Source organism: Propithecus coquereli, unplaced genomic scaffold (assembly GCF_000956105.1).
Source record: "Propithecus coquereli isolate 6110/MARCELLA unplaced genomic scaffold, Pcoq_1.0 Scaffold268, whole genome shotgun sequence".
Lineage (NCBI taxonomy): Eukaryota > Metazoa > Chordata > Mammalia > Primates > Indriidae > Propithecus > Propithecus coquereli.
In genome coordinates this window covers 1,140,888-1,161,503 of record NW_012148263.1, presented here as the reverse complement: position 1 = coordinate 1,161,503, position 20,616 = coordinate 1,140,888, and the positions used below count along the sequence as shown (strand labels likewise).

The 20,616-nt window shown below is 34.6% G+C and overlaps 1 protein-coding gene and 1 pseudogene across 1 annotated transcript in view; one reads left to right on the top strand and one right to left on the bottom strand.

The window, feature by feature from the left end:
- ATR (ATR serine/threonine kinase) overlaps positions 1-20,616 on the top strand; it is a 113,334-nt gene that overhangs the window by 21,800 nt on the left and 70,918 nt on the right. The window contains exons 9-19 of the mRNA XM_012647440.1: positions 862-1,054; positions 1,297-1,559; positions 2,477-2,667; positions 2,751-2,851; positions 3,060-3,231; positions 5,203-5,373; positions 6,910-7,104; positions 8,367-8,552; positions 15,337-15,429; positions 17,056-17,186; positions 19,423-19,566. Coding sequence (XP_012502894.1) covers positions 862-1,054; positions 1,297-1,559; positions 2,477-2,667; positions 2,751-2,851; positions 3,060-3,231; positions 5,203-5,373; positions 6,910-7,104; positions 8,367-8,552; positions 15,337-15,429; positions 17,056-17,186; positions 19,423-19,566 — 1,840 coding nt within the window. The remainder of the gene's footprint in view (positions 1-861; positions 1,055-1,296; positions 1,560-2,476; positions 2,668-2,750; positions 2,852-3,059; positions 3,232-5,202; positions 5,374-6,909; positions 7,105-8,366; positions 8,553-15,336; positions 15,430-17,055; positions 17,187-19,422; positions 19,567-20,616) is intronic.
- LOC105812888 lies at positions 13,947-14,519 on the bottom strand (annotated as a pseudogene).

Genomic DNA, 20,616 nt, shown 5'->3' with positions numbered 1-20,616 from the left:
AATATATAGAATTGATTTGCCTTTTGGAACTTGCATTTTGTTAGCCAACATTATCTTCATGAGACTTAACCTATGGTGATATGTGTAGCTCTAGTATGTTATTGAAACTTCTGAATAGTAGCCAACAATATAAGTAGATACTATTTATCAGGCCTCCTGTTGGTAGACAATCAAGTTGTCCAATTTTTTCACAATTACAAACAGAATTTCATTGAATATTTTTATAAATGACACTTTAGTCATTCCAAGGCATTGCTGTTTGAAAAGTGTGGTCTGTAGCATTGCCACCATTTAGGAACTTGTTAGAAATGGAGAATCTCATACTCCACTCAGACCTTCTGAATCAGAATCTTCATTTTAACAACATATTAATAGGTGATTCATATGCATATTAAAGTTTGAGAAGCACTATTTTAAGGTATCTACCTAGGAGTGGAATTGTTGGGTTATAGGGTTTGTACACCCTCAACTCTGTTCTACTGTATTGTTCTCCAAAGATGTGCCAACTTACACTCCTGTTAGCAGAATATGAGAGTTCCTATTGATCCGCATCCTCACTTGGCAGACTTTAAAATTTTTGCCATCTAGAAAAAAGAAAAAATATCATGGAATTAACCTTCTTCTTCTTCTTCTTCTTTTTTTGCTATTTGATGGGAGCGATTTTCAATTTGCATTTCCCTGATTATTTAGTAAGGTTATATATAGACCTTTTTCAGTATACTTTCTTTATTTTCCGAAAAAGGAGCTTTTAATTAAATTAGATATTAGATATATTTTAAATGTGATTTGACTTTATAACATATATATGTATATAAAATTAACACTATCAGAAATGTTGTTTAATAGACTTAATTTTTTCAGCACCACAGGCACAGTCACAATGTGTATTTCTTCTAACTCTGCTTCCAAGAAGAATGTTCCTTGAATGGAGAACAGCAGTGTACAACTGGGCCCTGCAGAGCTCCCATGAAGTAATCCGGGCTAGTTGTGTTAATGGATTTTTTATCTTATTGCAGCAGCAGAATTCTTGTAACAGAGTTCCCAAGATCCTGATGTATGTATTAAGATTTTTAATTTGAATATATCACTTTGAAAGATCATAATTCTCTGGCTATACATGCAAAATTATGTTCATTGCTGAATATGTAAAACAAATGTTGCTTTTAGTTTTAGAATTTAAAATTTTTTCCTTCTAGATTTTGTTTTACCAGTACTTTATTCCCAAATTAAACAAGACTATTTAGACCACAAAATTAAGCAAGAAGGTTTAGTATTTTTTCTTTTTTTTTCTCCCAGAGATAAAGTCAAAGATGATTCTGACATTGTCAAGAAAGAATTTGCCTCTATACTTGGTCAGCTTGTCTGTAGTCTTCATGGCATGTTTTATTTGACAAGTTCTTTAATGGAACCTTTCTCTGTACATGGACGTGTAGACCTCTTCTGTAAGAATTTAAAAGCCACTTCTCAACATGAGTGTTCATCTTGTCGATTAAAAGCTTCTATTTGCAAGCCATTCCTTTTCCTACTGAAAAAAAAAACACCTAGTCCAGTAAAACTTGGTAAGTGATTATGCTTAATTTAATATTTGAAAACCTATTTAAGTTCTGTTTTTCAAATCGGTGATAGAATTAGCCTGAAGCCTTAAAAAATCACAGAAAGTTACATGTTTGATAGATTCAATGCTCAGTAATGATTACATATAAATGGGTTGAATGGTATTAGATTGCATCACAGAGCCAGTAAGAGAAGTGATTTTGGGATTTTTAAAATACTCTTGTGATTTGACAGCCTAATAGGCATACCTTGATGGCTGGTTCAAAATTGTTAAGTTCAGTATTCTGTGTCTTCGTCAGTGATACCAGAGACCTTCTTAATGCATCCCCTTTCCTCACCTTGGACCTTCAGAACTTCAGATAGTTAGATTACCTTGCCCAAGTGTGGATTACACATTGTATCTACTTGACCACTTTCCAGTGGTAATGGAGTATGAGTTTGTTGGGAGCATGAGATTTACACAAATACTTGGAAGATCCATTTGTTTAGGTAGTAAGTTGAAACTTGTCAAGTTTTCAAAGCATTAGATGATAAATGGTTTCTAGGACTCCCTAAATCTTATAAGGTTAATAATAAGGCTAAAATCTTAGTTCAGGGTTCTTTGGGTTAGTGAAATGTGCTTTTAAGTCTATCTTGGTAACATAATGGTCTACAGAATCTAAAAGGGACTAATTACTTTATAACTTAAAAAATTCTGGAATTTATTTTAGATTTATATCATTTATGACTTATTAAGCATAAAGTAAATTTAAATTTAGAACTATCCATTGTTAGTCCCTAAAATTTTGTGTACTATACATACTTAAATGTTAAATATTGACAATTTAAGGCAACTCAGGATTCTTTGTGGCATATTATTTATTAAGGATATTTTTATAGTACAACTTAGATGTTTAATGTATTAAATTAGATACTCTTTTAGCTTTTATAGATAATCTACCTCATCTTTGTAAGCATCTTGATTTTAGAGAAGATGAAACAGATGTAAAAGCAGTTCTTGGAACTTTATTAAATTTAATGGAAGATCCAGACAAGGACGTTAGAGTGGCTTTTAGTGGAAATATCAAGCATTTATTGGAATCCTTGGACTCTGAAGATGGATTTATAAAAGAGGTTGATAATTTTTATTTTTAACATTTAGAGTTTCATAAACCTAGCTCTAAAAATTTCTTAACCAGTTAATTTTATTGTTCTAGCTTTTTGTCTTAAGAATGAAGGAAGCATATACACATGCCCAAATATCAAGAAATACTGAGTTGAAGGATACATTGATTCTTACAACAGGGGATATTGGAAGGTATGCTTGGGTAGCTTTTGTATTCTTCCTTATTTATTTTGGCTATTCTCCATTTTTATTTGCCTGGTGTTAGAAATGGTGATATGAGATATATGATAATATAGAAAAAAAAGTGATTCTACATGCATATATTTATGGATTTCCATTTGTTTCTAAGACATTGATTATACGTGTGTGTGTGTGTGTGTGTGTGTGTTTTTAATTTCAGGGCAGCAAGAGGAGATTTGGTACCTTTTGCACTCTTGCACTTATTGCACTGTTTGTTATCCAAGTCAGCATCTGTCTCTGGAGCAGCATACACAGAAATTAGAGCTCTGGTTGCAGCTAAAAGTGTTAAATTGCAAAACTTCTTCAGCCAGTATAAGAAACCCATCTGTCAGGTAAGAGTTAGCATTTGTCTTGACTATAGACAATAGCAATACTTCACAGTAGTTTAAAAAAAAAAAAAGTACATTTGTACATGTTTTATTTTGCTTGCTTTAAAAGATTATTTTTTTAAATGATGTATTTATTTAAGAGAACTGGAATTTTGCCAGTTTTGTACTTTAGGATATTGGTCTGAAGACAAAAATTATAAATGGAAGAGAGGAGAAACCATTTCAAAATAATGTATTTATTATATTCTGTTATTAATTTTTAGGGAGATGTCTTTGTTTTTTAGCCTTATTAGTGATAAACTCTTTTATGCCTTGATATTATCTGTATGGCACTTTGTTTTAAATATTATATATTCAATTAATGGCTGAAAAGTTAGGCTGTGTTTGTTTTTTTATTTTATTTTATTTTTTATTTCAGCATATTATGGGGGTACAAATGTTTAGGTTACATATATTGCCTTTGCCCCACCCCAGTCAGAGCTTAAAGCATGCACAGACGGTGCGCATCGCACCCATTAGGTTTGCATATACCCATCCCCTCCTCCCCCGCACCTGCCTGACACCCTATGAATGTTACTACTATATGTGCACATAAATGTTGATTGGTTAATACCAATTTGATGGTGAGTACATGTGGTGCTTGTTTTTCCATTCTTGGGATACTTCACTTAGTAGAATGGGCTTCAGTTCCATCTAGGATACAAGAGATGCTAGATCACCATCATTTTTTGTGGCTGAGTAGAACTCCATGGTATACATATACCACATTTTATTAATCCACTCATGCATTGGTAGGCACTTGGATTGTTTCCACATCTTTGCAATTGTAAATTGTGCTGCTATAAACATTCGAGTGCAGATGTCTTTTTTTTTTTTTTGAGACAGTCTCACTGTGTTGCCCAGAGTAGAGTGCCATGGCGTCAGCCTAGCTCACAGCAACCTCAAACTCCTGGGCTCAAGTGATCCTCCTGCCTCAGCCTCCCGAGTAGTTGGGACTACAGGCATGCGCCACCATGCCCGGCTAATTTTTTCTATATAGATTTTTAGTTGTCCAAATAATTTCTTTCTATTTTTAGTAGAGACGGGGTCTCACTCTTGCTCAGGCTGGTCTCGAGCTCCTGACCTTGAGCGATCCACCCGCCCCGGCCTCCCAGAGTGCTAGGATTACAGACGTGAGCCACCGCGCCCAGCCCAGATGTCTTTTTTATGGAATGTCTTTTTTTCCTTTGGGTAGACGCCCAGTAATGGGATTGCTGGATCAAATGGTAATTCTACTTGTATCTCTTTAAGGTGTCTCCATATTACTTTCCACAGAGGTTGTACTAGTTTGCAGTCCCACCAGCAGTGTATAAGTGTTCCTGTCTCTCCACATTCACATCAACATATGTTGTTTTGGGACTTTTTGATAAAACCATTCTCACTGGAGTTAAGTGATATCTCATTGTGGTTTTGATTTGCATTTCCTGATGATTAGAGATGTTGAGCACCTTTTCATATGTTCATTGGCCATTAGTCTGTCTTCTTTTGAAAAGTTTCTGTTCATGTCCTTTGCCCACTTTTTAATGGGGTTGTTTGATTTTTTTCTTGGTGATTTTCCTGAGTTCTATATAGATTCTAGTTATCAGCCCTTTATCGGATGTATAGTATGCGAATATTTTCTCCCATTCTGTAGATTGTCTGCTCTTGTCATAGTTTCCTTGGCTGTGCAGTAGGCTGTGTTAAAATACTGGCTTTACCCTGTACGGTAAAATCCTTAGCATGATATTCCAGGTTTCATAACTAAGCCTGGTTACTTCATCTGTAAAAGGGAGATTATGATGTAATCTACCTCATTAAGGTTGTTATAAAAATTAAATGAGCCAATTCAGGTAATGTAGATCATTGTTTGATACTGTCCTTTATGTTACCTTAAAAAGTATTAGTTAAAATTTCTTCCTTGTGTGAAAACTAAGAATAAAATTGTTTTTGCTCTAGTTTTTGGTAGAATCCCTCCACTCCAGTCAGATGACAGCACTTCCTAGTACTCCATGCCAGAATGCTGAGATGAGAAAACAAGATGTAGCACACCAGAGAGAAATGGCTTTAAATACCTTGTCTGAAATTGCCAACGTTTTTGACTTTCCTGATCTTAATCGTTTTCTTACCGTAAGTTGCAATATATGGTTCACTTAATTGAGGTTTGCAATTCAATATTTTGTTCATTCCATTCTAGATTTTGACTTTGATGTGAGATTATTCTTATGTGAGTCATTGTTCTGTATGGTTAGCTGTTCTGAAAAGTTAATGCTAACTGAATAATGCTAATCAGTTCAGTGAACTATTTGAGCCCTTATGTCGTTAGTGCTGTGATTGGTTCCATCGGTAATTCAAAGTCTAATATGATCGTTTCTACCCCTAAGGAGGTGGAGTAATAAAATAGAAAACTCTAGTGGTACAGAAGATGATCTGTTGTGAATTCAAATGACATACTTTGTAGTATGGAGTGGTTTAGGAAGCCTTTGGAAAGCCTTTGGGGCTGAGATTTAAAAGATGATGGAGTAGATTATCTTCCTACTTCTCCAAAGGCAAAGTTTATCATTACTCTTAATTTATAAATTATAATGGTAATTCATGTAGAATTTTTACCTACAGTATTACTATCTTTTAACAAGCTTTAATTGCTTATAAATTGGTCAATACTAGAAGGAAATATGACAGTATATGGGAAGGACCACAAAAATATTCATGCCTTTTCACTCAGTAATTCCACTCTGGGAACCGTAAAGTACAGATGTTTCTTTCAACATTATGTAAGTAGCAAAATAAAACAAAAATGAAACCCTGAGGCAAAACTAAATGACTTTTCAAAGGCTTCCTAAACCACTCCATACTGCAAAGTACATTATAGGATATTATGTGACCTATTAACATAATAATTATGACAACTTTGTAGAAACTACCTTATATTATTTTATACAGCAGTCTTATAGTGTTAATATTAAGTTGAAAGGCATAATAAAAGTAAAGTATAAGCATCTCTGAGGGCAGAGCCTTGGTGTTGTTCACTGTCACATCTGCAGTGCTTAGGATAGTGACTGACATGTTAAGTATTCATTAGATATATGTAGAATCAATAAATGAAATTATTTTATCTCTGCATTTTGTATATATCTTATGAACAACATCTTAAAGGAAATGGACTAAGATGAAAATAGATTTGTTGCAGTGTTGGGGTGGTGGATGTGTTAAAGGTTTTTTTTTAACGTTACAGTATCAATTCTTTAAAAAATTTTTTAAAATTCCATTTATGGTTACTCTTGCTTATTCTTTAAATACAAATTCAAATATATCAGATCTCGGACTTCTACCTTACAGCATGAATATACTTTAACCCTCCTGAGAAATTATCTTCTTTACTTTTATATTTGCTTATTTACTGTCTGTTTCAACACCTTTTTACAATATAAACTCTGTGCCACCAGGCATCTTGCCTATTTTGTTCACTGCTATGTCTGCAGTGCCTGAATCGTAGTAGATGCTCAGTAAATATCTGTTGGTGAATAAATGGTAAATATGAATTCAAATATAAGTCGTGTGGACTCCAAATTTATATGGCATTTAAAAATATTTTGCACATAGCTTATGTGGTATTTTATCACCCAGACAAATGTACTTTTTGGTAATTGTGGCGTTCTTTTTCAGAGGACATTACAAGTGCTACTACCTGATCTGGCTGCCAAAGCAAGCCCTGCAGCTTCTGCTCTCATTCGAACTTTAGGAAAACAATTAAATGTCAATCGTAGAGAGATTTTAATAAATAACTTCAAATATATTTTTTCCCATTTGGTCTGTTCCTGTTCTAAAGATGAATTAGAACGTGCCCTTCATTATCTGAAGGTAATTTGTAATAGTTGTAATATTTGTATATGTTTTACTCTTTTGTATAAATTAGTATTATATTAATGGTAAAGCTGTTGTAACATTCTTATAGGAAGGAGGGCAAATAATTTACAGCCTATCCCAAAGAATATAAGTTTAAATGTTATGCCAAATAATCTTTGTCCTGGGAGCATATTAACTAGAATTCTTCTTTTGTTATTTTCTTTGATTATTTCACTGTAATGGGATATGGTGGTCATCCTTTCATGGATGAGGTTCTCAGCTGATTTCATTAGTATTTTTCATTTGATTAGAGCTAAAAGTTGACTCAAGATATATAGGTTATTTTATCTGTAGGAAAAGGCAACCACCTCCAACTGTGGTATAACATCTGTGTTTAGTTACTTGGTACTCTGATTACAGTTTGGCCCAATTTCTTGCTAGTTTTCAAATTTAAAATTATAGTTTGTGCTTCTTTTTTGGTGTCATATTAACAATATCTTTGAGGAATGTGACATTACATGGGAACAGGAAAACCTACCAGAAACATACATATAACTTTACTACTTTCTCTGATGTTAATTTATTTCTCTTTTTTCATAATATACCAACAGCAGATCTCTTTCCACATGAGTTATTGAATATTGAATGTATTTATTCATCTTGAGAAAGTAAATCTGTATACTGTGAAGGTAGAATGATAGTATTTATGAAGTACTTACTACATGTCAGAAACTGTGCTAAATAATTTATATTGATCATTTCCATTAATCCTCACAGTTATCTGATGAGATAAAGATACTATTATTTTTTTATTTTGCAGATGAGGAATCTAGGCAGAGGGAGGCTAGATTAGGTAACTTGTCCAAGTCACAGTGCTACTAGTAAGTGACAGCTAGAATATAACTAAAGCAATCTGACCAGAATGACCACTCTAAGCCACTATACTATATTTCCTCCCAGGGGTTATGTGTCTATAAATATTGAGTTGATGATATTGTAAGACGTTAGAGAAAACTAGGACTTTCTTTTTTAAATTTTATTTCAAAATAAAGTCATATCACTTCATTACCTGAAACCCATGGGAGACCTATCAGGAGAGGATAAGATTAGAATACTTTTCCACTGCCTTTTCTTAACACTGTTAGTAAATCCTATCATCTGGTCTAGAGCTCCTGATTTACTAATAGCATGTTAAAATCAATATACTTATTTCTAGGATGTTACTATGAAGGAAAAAAACATTTTTTAACTTTTTTTTAAATATGTCTTTGAGTTAGAATGAAACAGAAATCGAACTGGGGAGCCTACTGAGACAGGATTTCCAAGGATTGCATAATGAATTATTGCTACGTATTGGAGAACACTATCAACAGGTTTTCAATGGTTTGTCAATACTTGCCTCATTTGCATCTAGTGATGATCCATATCAGGGCCCAAGAGATATCACATCACCTGAACTGATGGTAAGGAATATGTTCAATGGATTTTTTGTTTGTTTTCTTTTTTGTAGCTTAATTATGAAATTGCAGAAACTGATTTTTTTTTTCATTTTCCGCCTGGTAGAGATTTGTTAAATTTTAAGTTGGTATTATTATTTTCAGAAAGGTTGATTTAAATTGCATGGTCACAGTAAGGCATTAACAACGTATATTAGCATTGAAAAATGTAGATTTTTAAATGATTTTGGAAGATTTTATTTTTTCACTGAGTAAAAATGTTGAAGGTTATTTTTCTCCACTGCTTTTAAACTCTACATATATTAGAACATTTTTGTAGCTCTCCCCTTACTCTTCCCACCCCCGAAGTACCCCTTCCTTGGCACAGCAAACTAATCACTTCTAACTATAGTTTAATCCATTGTTGGATTGAAGGGAAGTTCAAAGATATGTTATCCCTTGTTATCTTTCTCTACCTTAAATTTGTATCTGAAATTACTTTACTATTTTCTGTCTTTATCTGAAAAAATATATAAATCCTGAGACTTATAATCTTTTTTCTTTCTTTCTTTTTTTTTTTTTTTAATTTTTAAAAATTTTTTATTTTGAGACAGAGTCTCTTACTGTAATGCCCAGGTTGGTCTGTAACTTCTGGGCTCAAGATATCCTCCTGCTTCAGCCTTCTGAGTATCTGGGATATTTTTTCCTTTTGATTGCCCTCATTCGTTTAAGAGACTTAAAGGACTATCAGCAAAATATCTCGAGAGAGGTTTCTATCTCTGCTTTCTCATTTCGCATTAAATGAATCCATTCTAGTCTGGTTCTGTTCTTACTATTTTATAAAATTCTTCTTGTCAGGGTCACCAGGAGTCTTCCTGCTATTAAATATCATGGTCACTTCTCTATCCCTATCTTATTCAGCCTTTCAGTGGCATTCGGCATACTTGACCATCCCTTCCTATGTGGTGTCTGTGATGCCACATTGTCTTGATTTTTTTTTTTTTCCCACTCAGTCTTGTTTACTGGCTCTTTCCAGTAAAGGATGATAATAATTTCTAGAGGATATTATTTACTTTATCCTCTAAATATTAGAATGATTCAGGACCATATAATTGGCTCTTTCCCCGCCTATCTTCATTCTCTCTTTAAATTACCTCATTTGGTCGTTTTCTTTATCATGATTTTATAGTTGAAACTTTAGTCCAGACCTCCTCTGAGTTTGGACTTGTGAGTTTATATAGGTTAGGTCCTGGGAAGAAAGAGATGGCACACAAAAAATATTTAAGTGAAAATAATTTTTTTTTTTTTTTTTTTTGAGACAGAGTTTCACTCTGTTGCCTGGAGTAGAGTGCCGTGGTGTCAGCCTAACTCACAGCAACCTCCAGCTGCTGGCCTCAAGCGATCCTACTGCCTCAGCCTCCCAAGTAGCTGGGACTACATACATGCGCCACCATGCCTGGCTGTTTTTTTCTATATAGATTTTTTTTAGTTGTCCAAATAATTTCTTTCTATTTTTAGTAGAGACGGGGTCTCGCTCTTGCTCAGGCTGGTCTCGAACTCCTGACCTTGAGCAATCCACCCGCCTCGGCCTCCCAGAGTGCTAGGATTACAGGCGTGAGCCACCACGCCCGGCCTGAGTGAAAATAATTTAACAAAGGGGCTATTTGCAATGTCATGGGCAAGGTTAAGGAACCCAGGAAGTATGAACAGCAAAAAACTTAATGCTCCCCTTAGTTCTGGGAAAGAGGAAGAAATAATTTTACTATAACCTGATTGAAGCTAGAACTGTGAGAAGAGTCCTTTCCTTATAGAGTGATGCAGCTACTACCAAAACTACCTCAAAACATAGAGGGAGCAGAAAATATAAATACCATACTCTCTCTTCTTACCCTCTGTTCTGTTGGTGCTTCCTGCTGACTGAATTCAGTGAAGTCAGAAGGCACAGGATCCTAAGTGATGTAGTCCAAACAGCCTCCCAGGCACAGAGCAAGGCAGAAGAGGGTGGAGAATGGATCTGAGGGTGAGAGGAAGGCAGAGACTATTCAACTTCCTTTTTCTTTTTTTTGAGACAGGGTCTTGCTCTGTTGCCCAGGCTAGAATGAGGTGGTGCTATCATAGCTCACTGCAGCTCAAACTCCTGGGCTCAAGTGATCCTTATACCTCAGCCTCCAGAGTAGCTGGGACTATAGGTATGTACCACCATGCCTGGCTAGATTTTCTGTTTTTCTGTGGAGACAGGGTCTTGCTATGTTTCTCAGGCTGGTCTCCAACTCCTGGCCTCAAGTGATCCTCCCACCTCTGTCTCCCAGTGTTGGGATTACAGGCATGAGCCACCATACCTGGCCTCAATTTCCTTTTTGTCATCTCTACTTACCTGTCTTATAAACATTTCAAGCAAATCTAAACATAACATGTTCATCAGAAATTTTTATTTTCTTTCCCTAACTTGTTTTTCCACTCGTCTTCCCTATTTCAGGAAATAGTACCACTGTCTGCCCACTTGCTTGAATCAAAACCTGGGAAGCACTCATGTGCCCTCAATTTCCTTCACCCTTTATAGTCATACTATGGGCAAGTCTTATCAAGTCTATGTCCAAAATACATCTTTCTGTCTCTGATGCTGCCACCCTCATACAAACAACCATTTTATCTTTCTCTGGGACAAGTCTGAAAACATCCTAACTGTTCTTTCTTTTCATTCTCCTCACTCTGCAGTCAATTATGTACAGAGCATTTGGAGTGCTCTTTTATGAACTCATAGCATTTCCCTGCTTAAATTCCTTCTGTGGTTTTCATTGCTCTTAAAATAAAATCTGTGAGGCCATACATGATCTGCCTACCTTTCTACTCTGGTATTGTACTGCTCTTTTCTTCATTTCTCCCTATGTTTCAGCACTATTTCCTTTGTGTTTCTTACACATGCCAAGGTTTTCTGCTTCAGAGTCTTTGCTCTAGATAGTCTCTCTACTTGGAATAATCTCCTGGATCTTTCTTTCTTTCTTTCTTTTTTTTAAGGCAATGTAAGGCTTGTATTTCAGCTTGAGTCCAAAGAAATAAAATTCTCTAACTATGAGGCTAAAGTTGTTTGCCTAATTTTAATTTTGAAAAGTCCACTGCATTTAAAAAATAATGAATTTGCTTTTGTTAAAGCTAGATCATTAGTGTGACAATTAGGCAGCTGCTTCCTGGATCTTTCTCATTCTTTAGGTTTCAGAGTTTCCTGAATACCCAATATCTAAACTCTCTTATCCCATTTCTTATCTATCACATGATCATGTTTATTTTCTTGTAGCACTATCACAACTTAGTTTACATATTTACTTATTGTCTTTCACTGATAATAGTCTATCTTTTTAGATAGACTAATGGGAGAGAATGACTTTGCTTATCTTGTACACCTGTACCCAGCACAGTATTGTAAGCATACATAATGAATATTTGGTAAGTGGTAGATGAATGAATTCAAAGAATTGTTTGTCTAAATGCAAGAACTTTAAAATTAGAATGTTAACATAGGTTAGTGTGCCGTCTGTATCTACTTTTTATTTAAGAAGCAGAGGCTGGAACCATACAATTAGTGAATTGTGGATTATTATGCCAAAGTTGAATCTCAATCCAAATCAGAAGTTTGCAAAACAAAATACAATTTTAGCCTTGAAAATAGATGATTTTCTGTGCTGGGCAAGAGAAAAGTTTATCCTGATATTTAGTCTGGAGAGACATGTAGAACATCTAACTCCTCTCTACTATGTGCTAGTACACACCCTCCTACCTTTCTCCTCTTGGCAATGCATGCCACCTGGACATACCTAAATCAGATCCTTCAACATCAAGCAATGCAGCTTTATTCTAGAGTTGGAAAATACTTAGGTTGCTACTCATCCCCAGCTCTTTTTCTTCCCTATATATAAAGATTTTGAATGAGAAGAATATTCTTCTTTACAGAATAGTCATATTTCTAGTTTGTAATAATATTAACAAATTGATTTAACACTTAACTATATACTAAATGCTTAATGCATGTTATCTCATTTAATTTTTTTTTTTTTTTTTGGCTCATGAAGGGTTTTTGTTCATTTAATACATCTGAAAAGAGTGCACATACAAAGAATTGAGACCTGAGAAAGCATGGTTCGACATTAATGAATCTACAAGAATTAGGATTTGGGGAAGGTGGAAAAGATTATCTAACCGTTTTTAGAAATTAGAAATTGCAACCAAAATGAGCTGATAAAATCCCTATTCACACTTATGAAGACTCTTCGTAAGACCGTTTCCATGATTTTTATTAAACTAGAGAGCCTTATCTGGCTGCTCTAGGGTTCCTCATATGCAAAACAGAAATAAGGGGATTCCCCTGACTGTTCCCCATGTTGTTAAGTGTTCTCCCCACCCCAGTCCCCAGCTTCTTCATGAAGCAGGCCTCCATCCGCACAATTTGGGAGGATGTGAATCATTCCATAGACATCTGTCTTCTAACACCACCCCTCATACCTCCTTTACATATCACCTGCATTCTAGAAACAACATATCATCTACTATTGAGTTGCAAATCTATGCTAAGCATATAAGACAATGACTGACAGGGAAAAAAATTTTTTTAAATTATGAACTCCATCCATTTGGTATATTTCAAAGATACAGTACTTTTCTTCATTTATCAGTGAAAGAAGTTAGAAATTAACTTCCAAAAAAATCAGCAAATGGCAAACAAATTTCCTTGAAAGTCACATTGACATATATAGTGCATCCTAGAAAACTAGAGGGGCAAGACAGGTTCCACACACTTTCATGAGTTTCATCAAATAGTGGATCTACTCAAGGGTGGAAAAAAGGGCCACTTTCAAAAAGGAATATTTTATTAAATGAGGCATTTACTATACTCCTAAAAGCACCAGATGGGCAATGTATTTTCCCACATTGTGGAAGTGGAATGTGGAACCAATCTGTCCTCCTCCCCTTAAGGGCTGTCTACTGGTTAATGAATTTTAAAAAGAAGAGTAAAAAACAAACCACATACACACTTCCCCAAAAACAGAGGGGAAAAAAAACCAACACTAAGATGTCCCAGATTACTCTCCAGAGTAGAACCAGAGAGCAGCTTCAACAGTTCGAATTAATGTGTTACAGAATCATCACAAGCATGCCTTGTTTTTAAAAAAAAATTCTTTTTTTTAAACAACAAAACAAAAACTAGTACTGATCACTTTTCTGACAATACACAATTGTTCAAAATTAACTAGTATCAAGGGGAACGGGGGTCATACCTATGGGCTTTGTCTCACATGAGTACCTGTGAGTAGGTGTCGGGCATTTGTCATTGCAAAAATGAATTTTAATTTTTAATCTTCAGTTTGACTTAAACATTGCTTTTCATATTATGTCAACACCAGTTATGGTAAAAGGGCTCTGGAGAGATGTTCATAGCAGCACACACCTGCGGTTCTTCTTTGGTTCTGGAGACTCCAGGACAGCGAATATTGCTTAATGAAATACTTTCTTAGACCTTTCTGTGTGGGTGCAGAACACTCCACATACTTAAAACAGCTTTCAGGTCACAGGCCAGCTTTTCAGCAGTCTCTGAAGTGATGGGCTTCTGTTTATTCTTGGCAAGTTTGTCAATAGTAGAGGGTTCATCTCTGAGATCAATTAGGGTCTCAACAAGTGGGGAAGGAGTCTTTGGACAGTGGTTATCTCAGGCATCCACTTTTCTTTCACATTTTCAAATGAGGATGGAGAGACCACTGGAAAACAGACTAGAAATACATCTGTTTGTGGATAACTCAGTGGTTTTAATCTGTCATAATCCTCTTGTCCTGCAGTGTCAAAAAGACCAAGAGTATATGCTCTCCACCAATCATAGCTATGACTGCATAGTTGTCAAAAACAGTCGGTACATATTTGGATGGAAATTTTTTTTGTTGTGTAGGATATAGGGAGACATGTTTCACCAACAGCACCATCGCCCACAATAACACATTTAATTGTCAGCATTGCCGATACAGTTTTGTTTCCACTTTAAATATTTCAAATCTGATGTTGACCTCAGCATCTCCACTGGGGCGTTGGCCTATAAATGTTTTCAACAAGTCTATGGGGTAGGTGCTTTCATTGTTCCCATTTTACAGACTCAGAGGAGTTAAATAACTTATTTAAGATCACATACTAGGAAGTGTCAAAATTGGGATTCAATCCCAGGTTTGGCTGACTTAAAGCCCATGCCCTCTCCTGTAGGACCCTCTCAAGAAAGAATGAACTGTATTCACTTCAGAATACCCAAAGTGTCATGGATGGTGATATCTAGCCTGCAGTTGTTGATGCCCTTGGTCTTGTAGTTCTTTGCTGCTATTACCTCAGGGGGTATTGACCCCTGTGTCAGGCTTTTGTGGGAGGGTACCTTTTCTGTAATCAAGTACTTTTTTCCAGCTTAGTTCTAAATGCTATAGAATAAGGACAGTCTTCCTCTAGTCTCCTTTCCCTTCTTTTCCTCTTCACTGTGGATCCTGACATGAATCAGATCCCAAGGATGCCATCCCAGCTCACTCCATGATTCAGAAGTTCATGATTTTCTCATTGGACTGTACTGTTTAATCACATTTTGTTATGGTGATTATAAATCCGTTTCATTAATTTCTTTAAATACTAGATGTGAAAATATATGCTTTTGGAGAAACTTAATTTACCAAATGTTTATTTCTAATACTCTAATCTAGTTAGGTAAAATATAAATGACGTTATTTTAATAACTAAATTGTCACTTTAAGAAATTTGATCTGTATAAAACTTATATAATATTGGTTTTTATTTTTAGGCTGATTATTTACAACCCAAGTTGTTGGGCATTTTGGCCTTTTTTAACATGCAGTTACTGAGCTCCAGTGTTGGCATTGAAGATAAGAAAATGGTAAGTAGTGATAGTTGAGTTTCAAAGTGCTAGAATGGAATTCATATAGAATATGCAGAAGATATGATTTCTGCTTCTAGCTACAAACATTCAAAGATGAGAAATAAGTAAGCATATGACATTCTATATTGCTGAACAACTTGTATACGCTTTTGGGAGACGAAAAATGGGAATTATATCACTTATAGTTCTTTTGTTTATGAGTGATAGAAAAACCCAAAGGAACTTGTTGGCAGTGTGACTCAAAGTGTAAGGGTAACTTAGCTTTGGACATAACTTGATTTTGGACTAAAAAATGTTCTCAGAGTCAATCTTTTAACTCATATTCACCTGGGTTGGCTCTATACTTATGTGCTAGGTAATGACTTTAATGACTTCAGGCTCACGTTATCACAACATCTAGTCCAATGGAAGAAAGACACCAGTAATCATTTATAGCTCAAACAAAAGTTGCATAATTGAATCTCATTGCTTCAAATTGGTCTGATATGGGTCATGGCCCCTGGTGTTTTGAACAGCAGAAATGGTAGGTTTTTATGAAGTAAGGCAACATCAGTATTTGTCAGTTTATGTTTAAGTGCATGTGACACAATGAAGTTTCATTATGACTACTATTACAGTTGGTCACTGTTGGAAATTTTTGTCCTATAGATTGGAATAAAATTTTTGGACATTGATAAAATTTCCCTTTTTGTCGCTTTCCACCTCTACAGTCAGTAAGATTACAGGTAAAACCTGTGAATGGAAGCTTTTTATTTCAGTTTGTATTCCCCTTCTCTTGTATAGTTTTAAGGAACTAAGAAAGACATAATATATTTATCTCTACAAATTTCAGCAACCAATGCTTTTTCTTTTGGTGTGAAGTAGTAAATTTAATCCTCCAAACAATTACTATTCTATCTACATGGCTTCTTTCTTGTTGTTATCACAATTGTTATCATAAGTGAGAGAATGACCTTGAATCTAAGAAAAATAGAGTTTGTATTGTAAACCATAAAAAGCTCACATGTTTTGGCACATAGTTAAGGTTGACAGGAATTTTCTTTAGCCTTTCATTTGAACCTGGAGCTGTTGATACAGGTCTGGTTCTGTGTTTCACTTATGTTTTACTTTCTGGGTATATTATTAGTTACTTGTTTTACTAAATTAAGGACAACTTGAATTTAGTATCATTAAGATAAAAATTTACTTAACTGTTGGTCACTGAAAGGTATTCCATTTACTTCAAAAATTTTTACAAGTTTTTCAAATTCAAGTGATTTTAATTCAGTTTCGTTTATATATGTGCTATATAGCAGTTTGGGATAGATATGAAGAAAATTAAACAGTTTATATTATATCCTTAATAAATTTGAAAATTTACTGTTCTGGAGGACCACTGGACCAAAATAAGAAATCACCGTCAAGGAAAAAAAAAAAATCAGAAGTCAACTTGTATTTTTCAAGTTCATGGTTCCCACATAATAAGTTGGACAAATGAACTGACCAACATTTATTAGACCTTTAGTGTTGTTTCAGAATAGATGACACCCTGAGACTTGGATGCAAAGCACTTGTCCTTAGGGCTCATCTGCTTCTGGCAACTTGTTTATAGACGTTGTAAAAAAGCACTACTTAACTTTCTAGGCCTTGAACAGTTTGATGTCTTTGATGAAGTTAATGGGACCCAAACATGTCAGTTCTGTGAGAGTGAAGATGATGACCACACTGAGAACTGGCCTTCGATTCAAGGATGATTTCCCTGAATTATGTTGCAGGTAAATGACTGCCTGAGTTTATTAATTTTTTTGCATTCCCCAGTAACACTTACTTGAGTTCTTATCTGTTTGAGGAAAATTGAGTTCAAACTGTAAATTCAGGTAGAAAAGGAGAACGTATTTACTTTTTAAAAAACATTTTACTATAGAAATATTTTAACAAACCGGGAAATAGGAGAATTACTAATGACCCTACATACCTATTTCCCAACCTTGGTGATTATCAACATTGCTAGCCTTATTTAATTTATTCATCTCCACCTTTTTTATTGTTAGCTGGAGTATTTCAAAGAAAATCCCAGAATCACTGTACTTGTAGATACTTCAGATATAGCTAATGGATAAGGGCATTTAAAAAAATAACCATCATGAATTATTATACTTAGCATCTAATCTACTATCATCTGAAGCTCAATCCATATTCACATTTCCTTCAACTGTCTCAAAATGCTTTTCTCAAAGATGGTGGTTTGCTTGAATCACAATCTAAACAAAGTCTTTATATCACACACACTCAAACTTAAGGGGTCGTTTGGCCCCCTAAGTATCTCTTACAAACAGCCTCCCGCCTTAAATCCCCTCCTCATACATATTTTATTTCTTTCAGGTTGTTAAGGTTTGGGGATATAGGATTTGGCTGTTAGCTGATTTAACTTTTCCCTCTACCTTTTGTCTCCTTTCTGTTTTTCCATATATACTGGTAGATAGATACAGATACTTGATTAGATTTAGGTTCCGTCTGTTATGAAAAAATACTTCATAGGTGAGGCTTTGTGCTTCTGTTATATTGTAACATGAGCCACATAATATCTGGTTGTCCACTTTTAGTTATGGTAAGACTAATCAGTAGGTTTAGATTTTGTCAACTCAAATCCCTCTATTATAAAGTTCTCATTAATCTTTCATCTAAGGGCTTTAACATTAATTAATGATCATTGCCTAACTCCATTATTTCATTAAATGTGATAAAATTGTGATTTTCTAACTTTATTGTTCCTTTTGTATTTATTAGATGGGATTCTTCTTAAAACAAAATAAACTTCCTTATAAAAAATCTGGCTAGCCAGGCATGGTGACACATGCCTGTAGTCTCAGCTACTCAGGAAGCTGAGGTGGGAGGATTGCTTGAGCCCAGGAGTTTGAGGACAGCCTGGGCAATGTAGTGAGACCACGTCTCTAAAAAATAAAAAATAAAATTGGCTACCCTGAAACATAGTTCATGTAGGAAAAGTGTTTCATACAGGATAGCCAGGATAAATAACTTAAACATTTCCTTTTAATTATCAATTTTCAGGATATAGATTTGTGCTCCAGGAACCTCTGGTAAAATTTTTCTACTTTTTTTGTATCATTTTGTTCACGTGGATTTTTATAAATTTGGTGAATTTTAATCCTTTAAAATCACTTTTTTTTGATTGCTGAAACTTTTTTTTTTTATTTCAGCATATTACGGGAGTTCTATCTTAAGCCAGTAGAAATCCCTTTAAGTTGGTGCCTGTGACATTTGACATGGCCCCATTAATCTTTTATAAATTCTCTGTTTTGTGGTGGGACAAGATGTCCTAGGCTCATCTTGTACATTCCCTGACTCTGATTCCTTTGAGCCCAGATTAATTCCCAGTTTAGGCACTCATTAGGCCTACTCATTGCTACTGAGTTGTCATTGCTTCTAAGTCTTAAGTGAATAGAGCTACTAGAAAATTTGTATTATTTTATAAAGAGAAAAAAAATCATGAGTTTATATTTTTAATTCAAATTAAAGCTTACATAGTTTTGACTTAACTCTTTGGTTTTACATTTCAGTTATGCTCTAAATCTTTGTTCCTAATGACTTATAATTACATGTTCACTCAATTTTTCTTTCTATCTATACATATATGCAACTTAAAAATTACAATTCAGTATTACTGCTGACAGTAAGACCGTTAAAAGCAGTTTAAGCTCCTTGGAGGGTTCTTTTTGTACTTAAAATGTATCCTCTTAGAGATGTACAGTCAGAATAATGTGTCTTTAAAGTTTTGTAGAGACAGGATCTCATCACCTTGCTTTTTTGACTTGATATAATTTGGAGATCGCTTTATTTGAATATATCGTGCTGATCTTTATTCCAGTTTTAAAGGTGCCTTGTAATCTATTGTTTGTATATAACTTTGTTTCTTCAACTAATAACTAATTGATGGAGCTTTACAAATAATAAAAATAACGGGACTTAATTTTTGTTTGTTTTTTCACATAGAGCTTGGGACTGCTTTGTTCGTTGCCTGGATCACGCTTATCTAGGCTCCCTTCTCAGTCATGTAATAGTAGCTTTGTTACCTCTTATACAAATCCAGCCTAAAGAAACTGCAGCTATCTTTCACTACCTCATAATTGAAAACAGGTATTGTAACTGAAATCAGTAATAAAAATAGCAACTTTTTAATTGTATTTTATATCTCAAGATATTAGGATTGCTGTTGGTAATGTGGGACTGTTCATATTTAAAAATTTCAGAGTTCATCAATAAAAGTAATTGGCACATAATTACATATTAAATTGATGCTTTTTTTGGCATTACTTCCATTATAATTATTTTTAAAACTCATTAAATAATAGGTCAGCAATTAAAAATTATTTTTATTCTGAAAGAGTGAAGCTTTCTTTTAAACTAAGGCAGACAGTTAAATAGCATGAGAATGGTTAGGAGGGATATTCACCTACTTTCTATAGCTTACCTTAGTTGAAACCCTTTTTACTTCATTGCATTAACCTTTGAACTAGCTACCCTTCCTTCAAGCTTTTATCGTGTTTCTTCATACTATTGCTAGAACGGTCTTTTAAAATCATCTCTTTATCTGTATCTTTCCAGCATGAAGAGACATTCTGTGGTTCTCCATTTCCAAACTGATAAATTCCAAATTGCTTAGCTTGACATTCAAGGCTTCCCAAAATCTGTCCGTGTCTTTTTTCTTAATATCTTTTCCCATGATTTTCCAAAACAGGCAGTAGGCTATAGCTAATGTTGACTGCTATTGACAGAACGTGCATTACTCCTCTCCATTTGTGTTTTTGATTCAGGCTGCTTTTAAGCCTGGAATGTCTTTCTATATATTTTTAAATTTTTTGTATTATTTTACTTACTGTTATATATCATATAGTTCCTTTGCTTCTACAAAGTTAGGGTTTAAGTACTACTTATTTACCTACTCACTAGCACAGCATATCTTCTGCCACAGTCTGTTTTTCTAAAACGAGTCACATACCCAGCTCAGACTGAAGAGGAAGGGACTATATATATGGATGTGTATACTAAGAAGCATGGTTTATTGAGGGCCACCAAAGTAACAGACTATCATAGGGTGATTTTCTTAGGTTTGGTTATTTGCCACTATTAATTTACCTGAGCATCTTAGATATGGTTAGGAAGAATACTCCCACATTAGTAATCAGC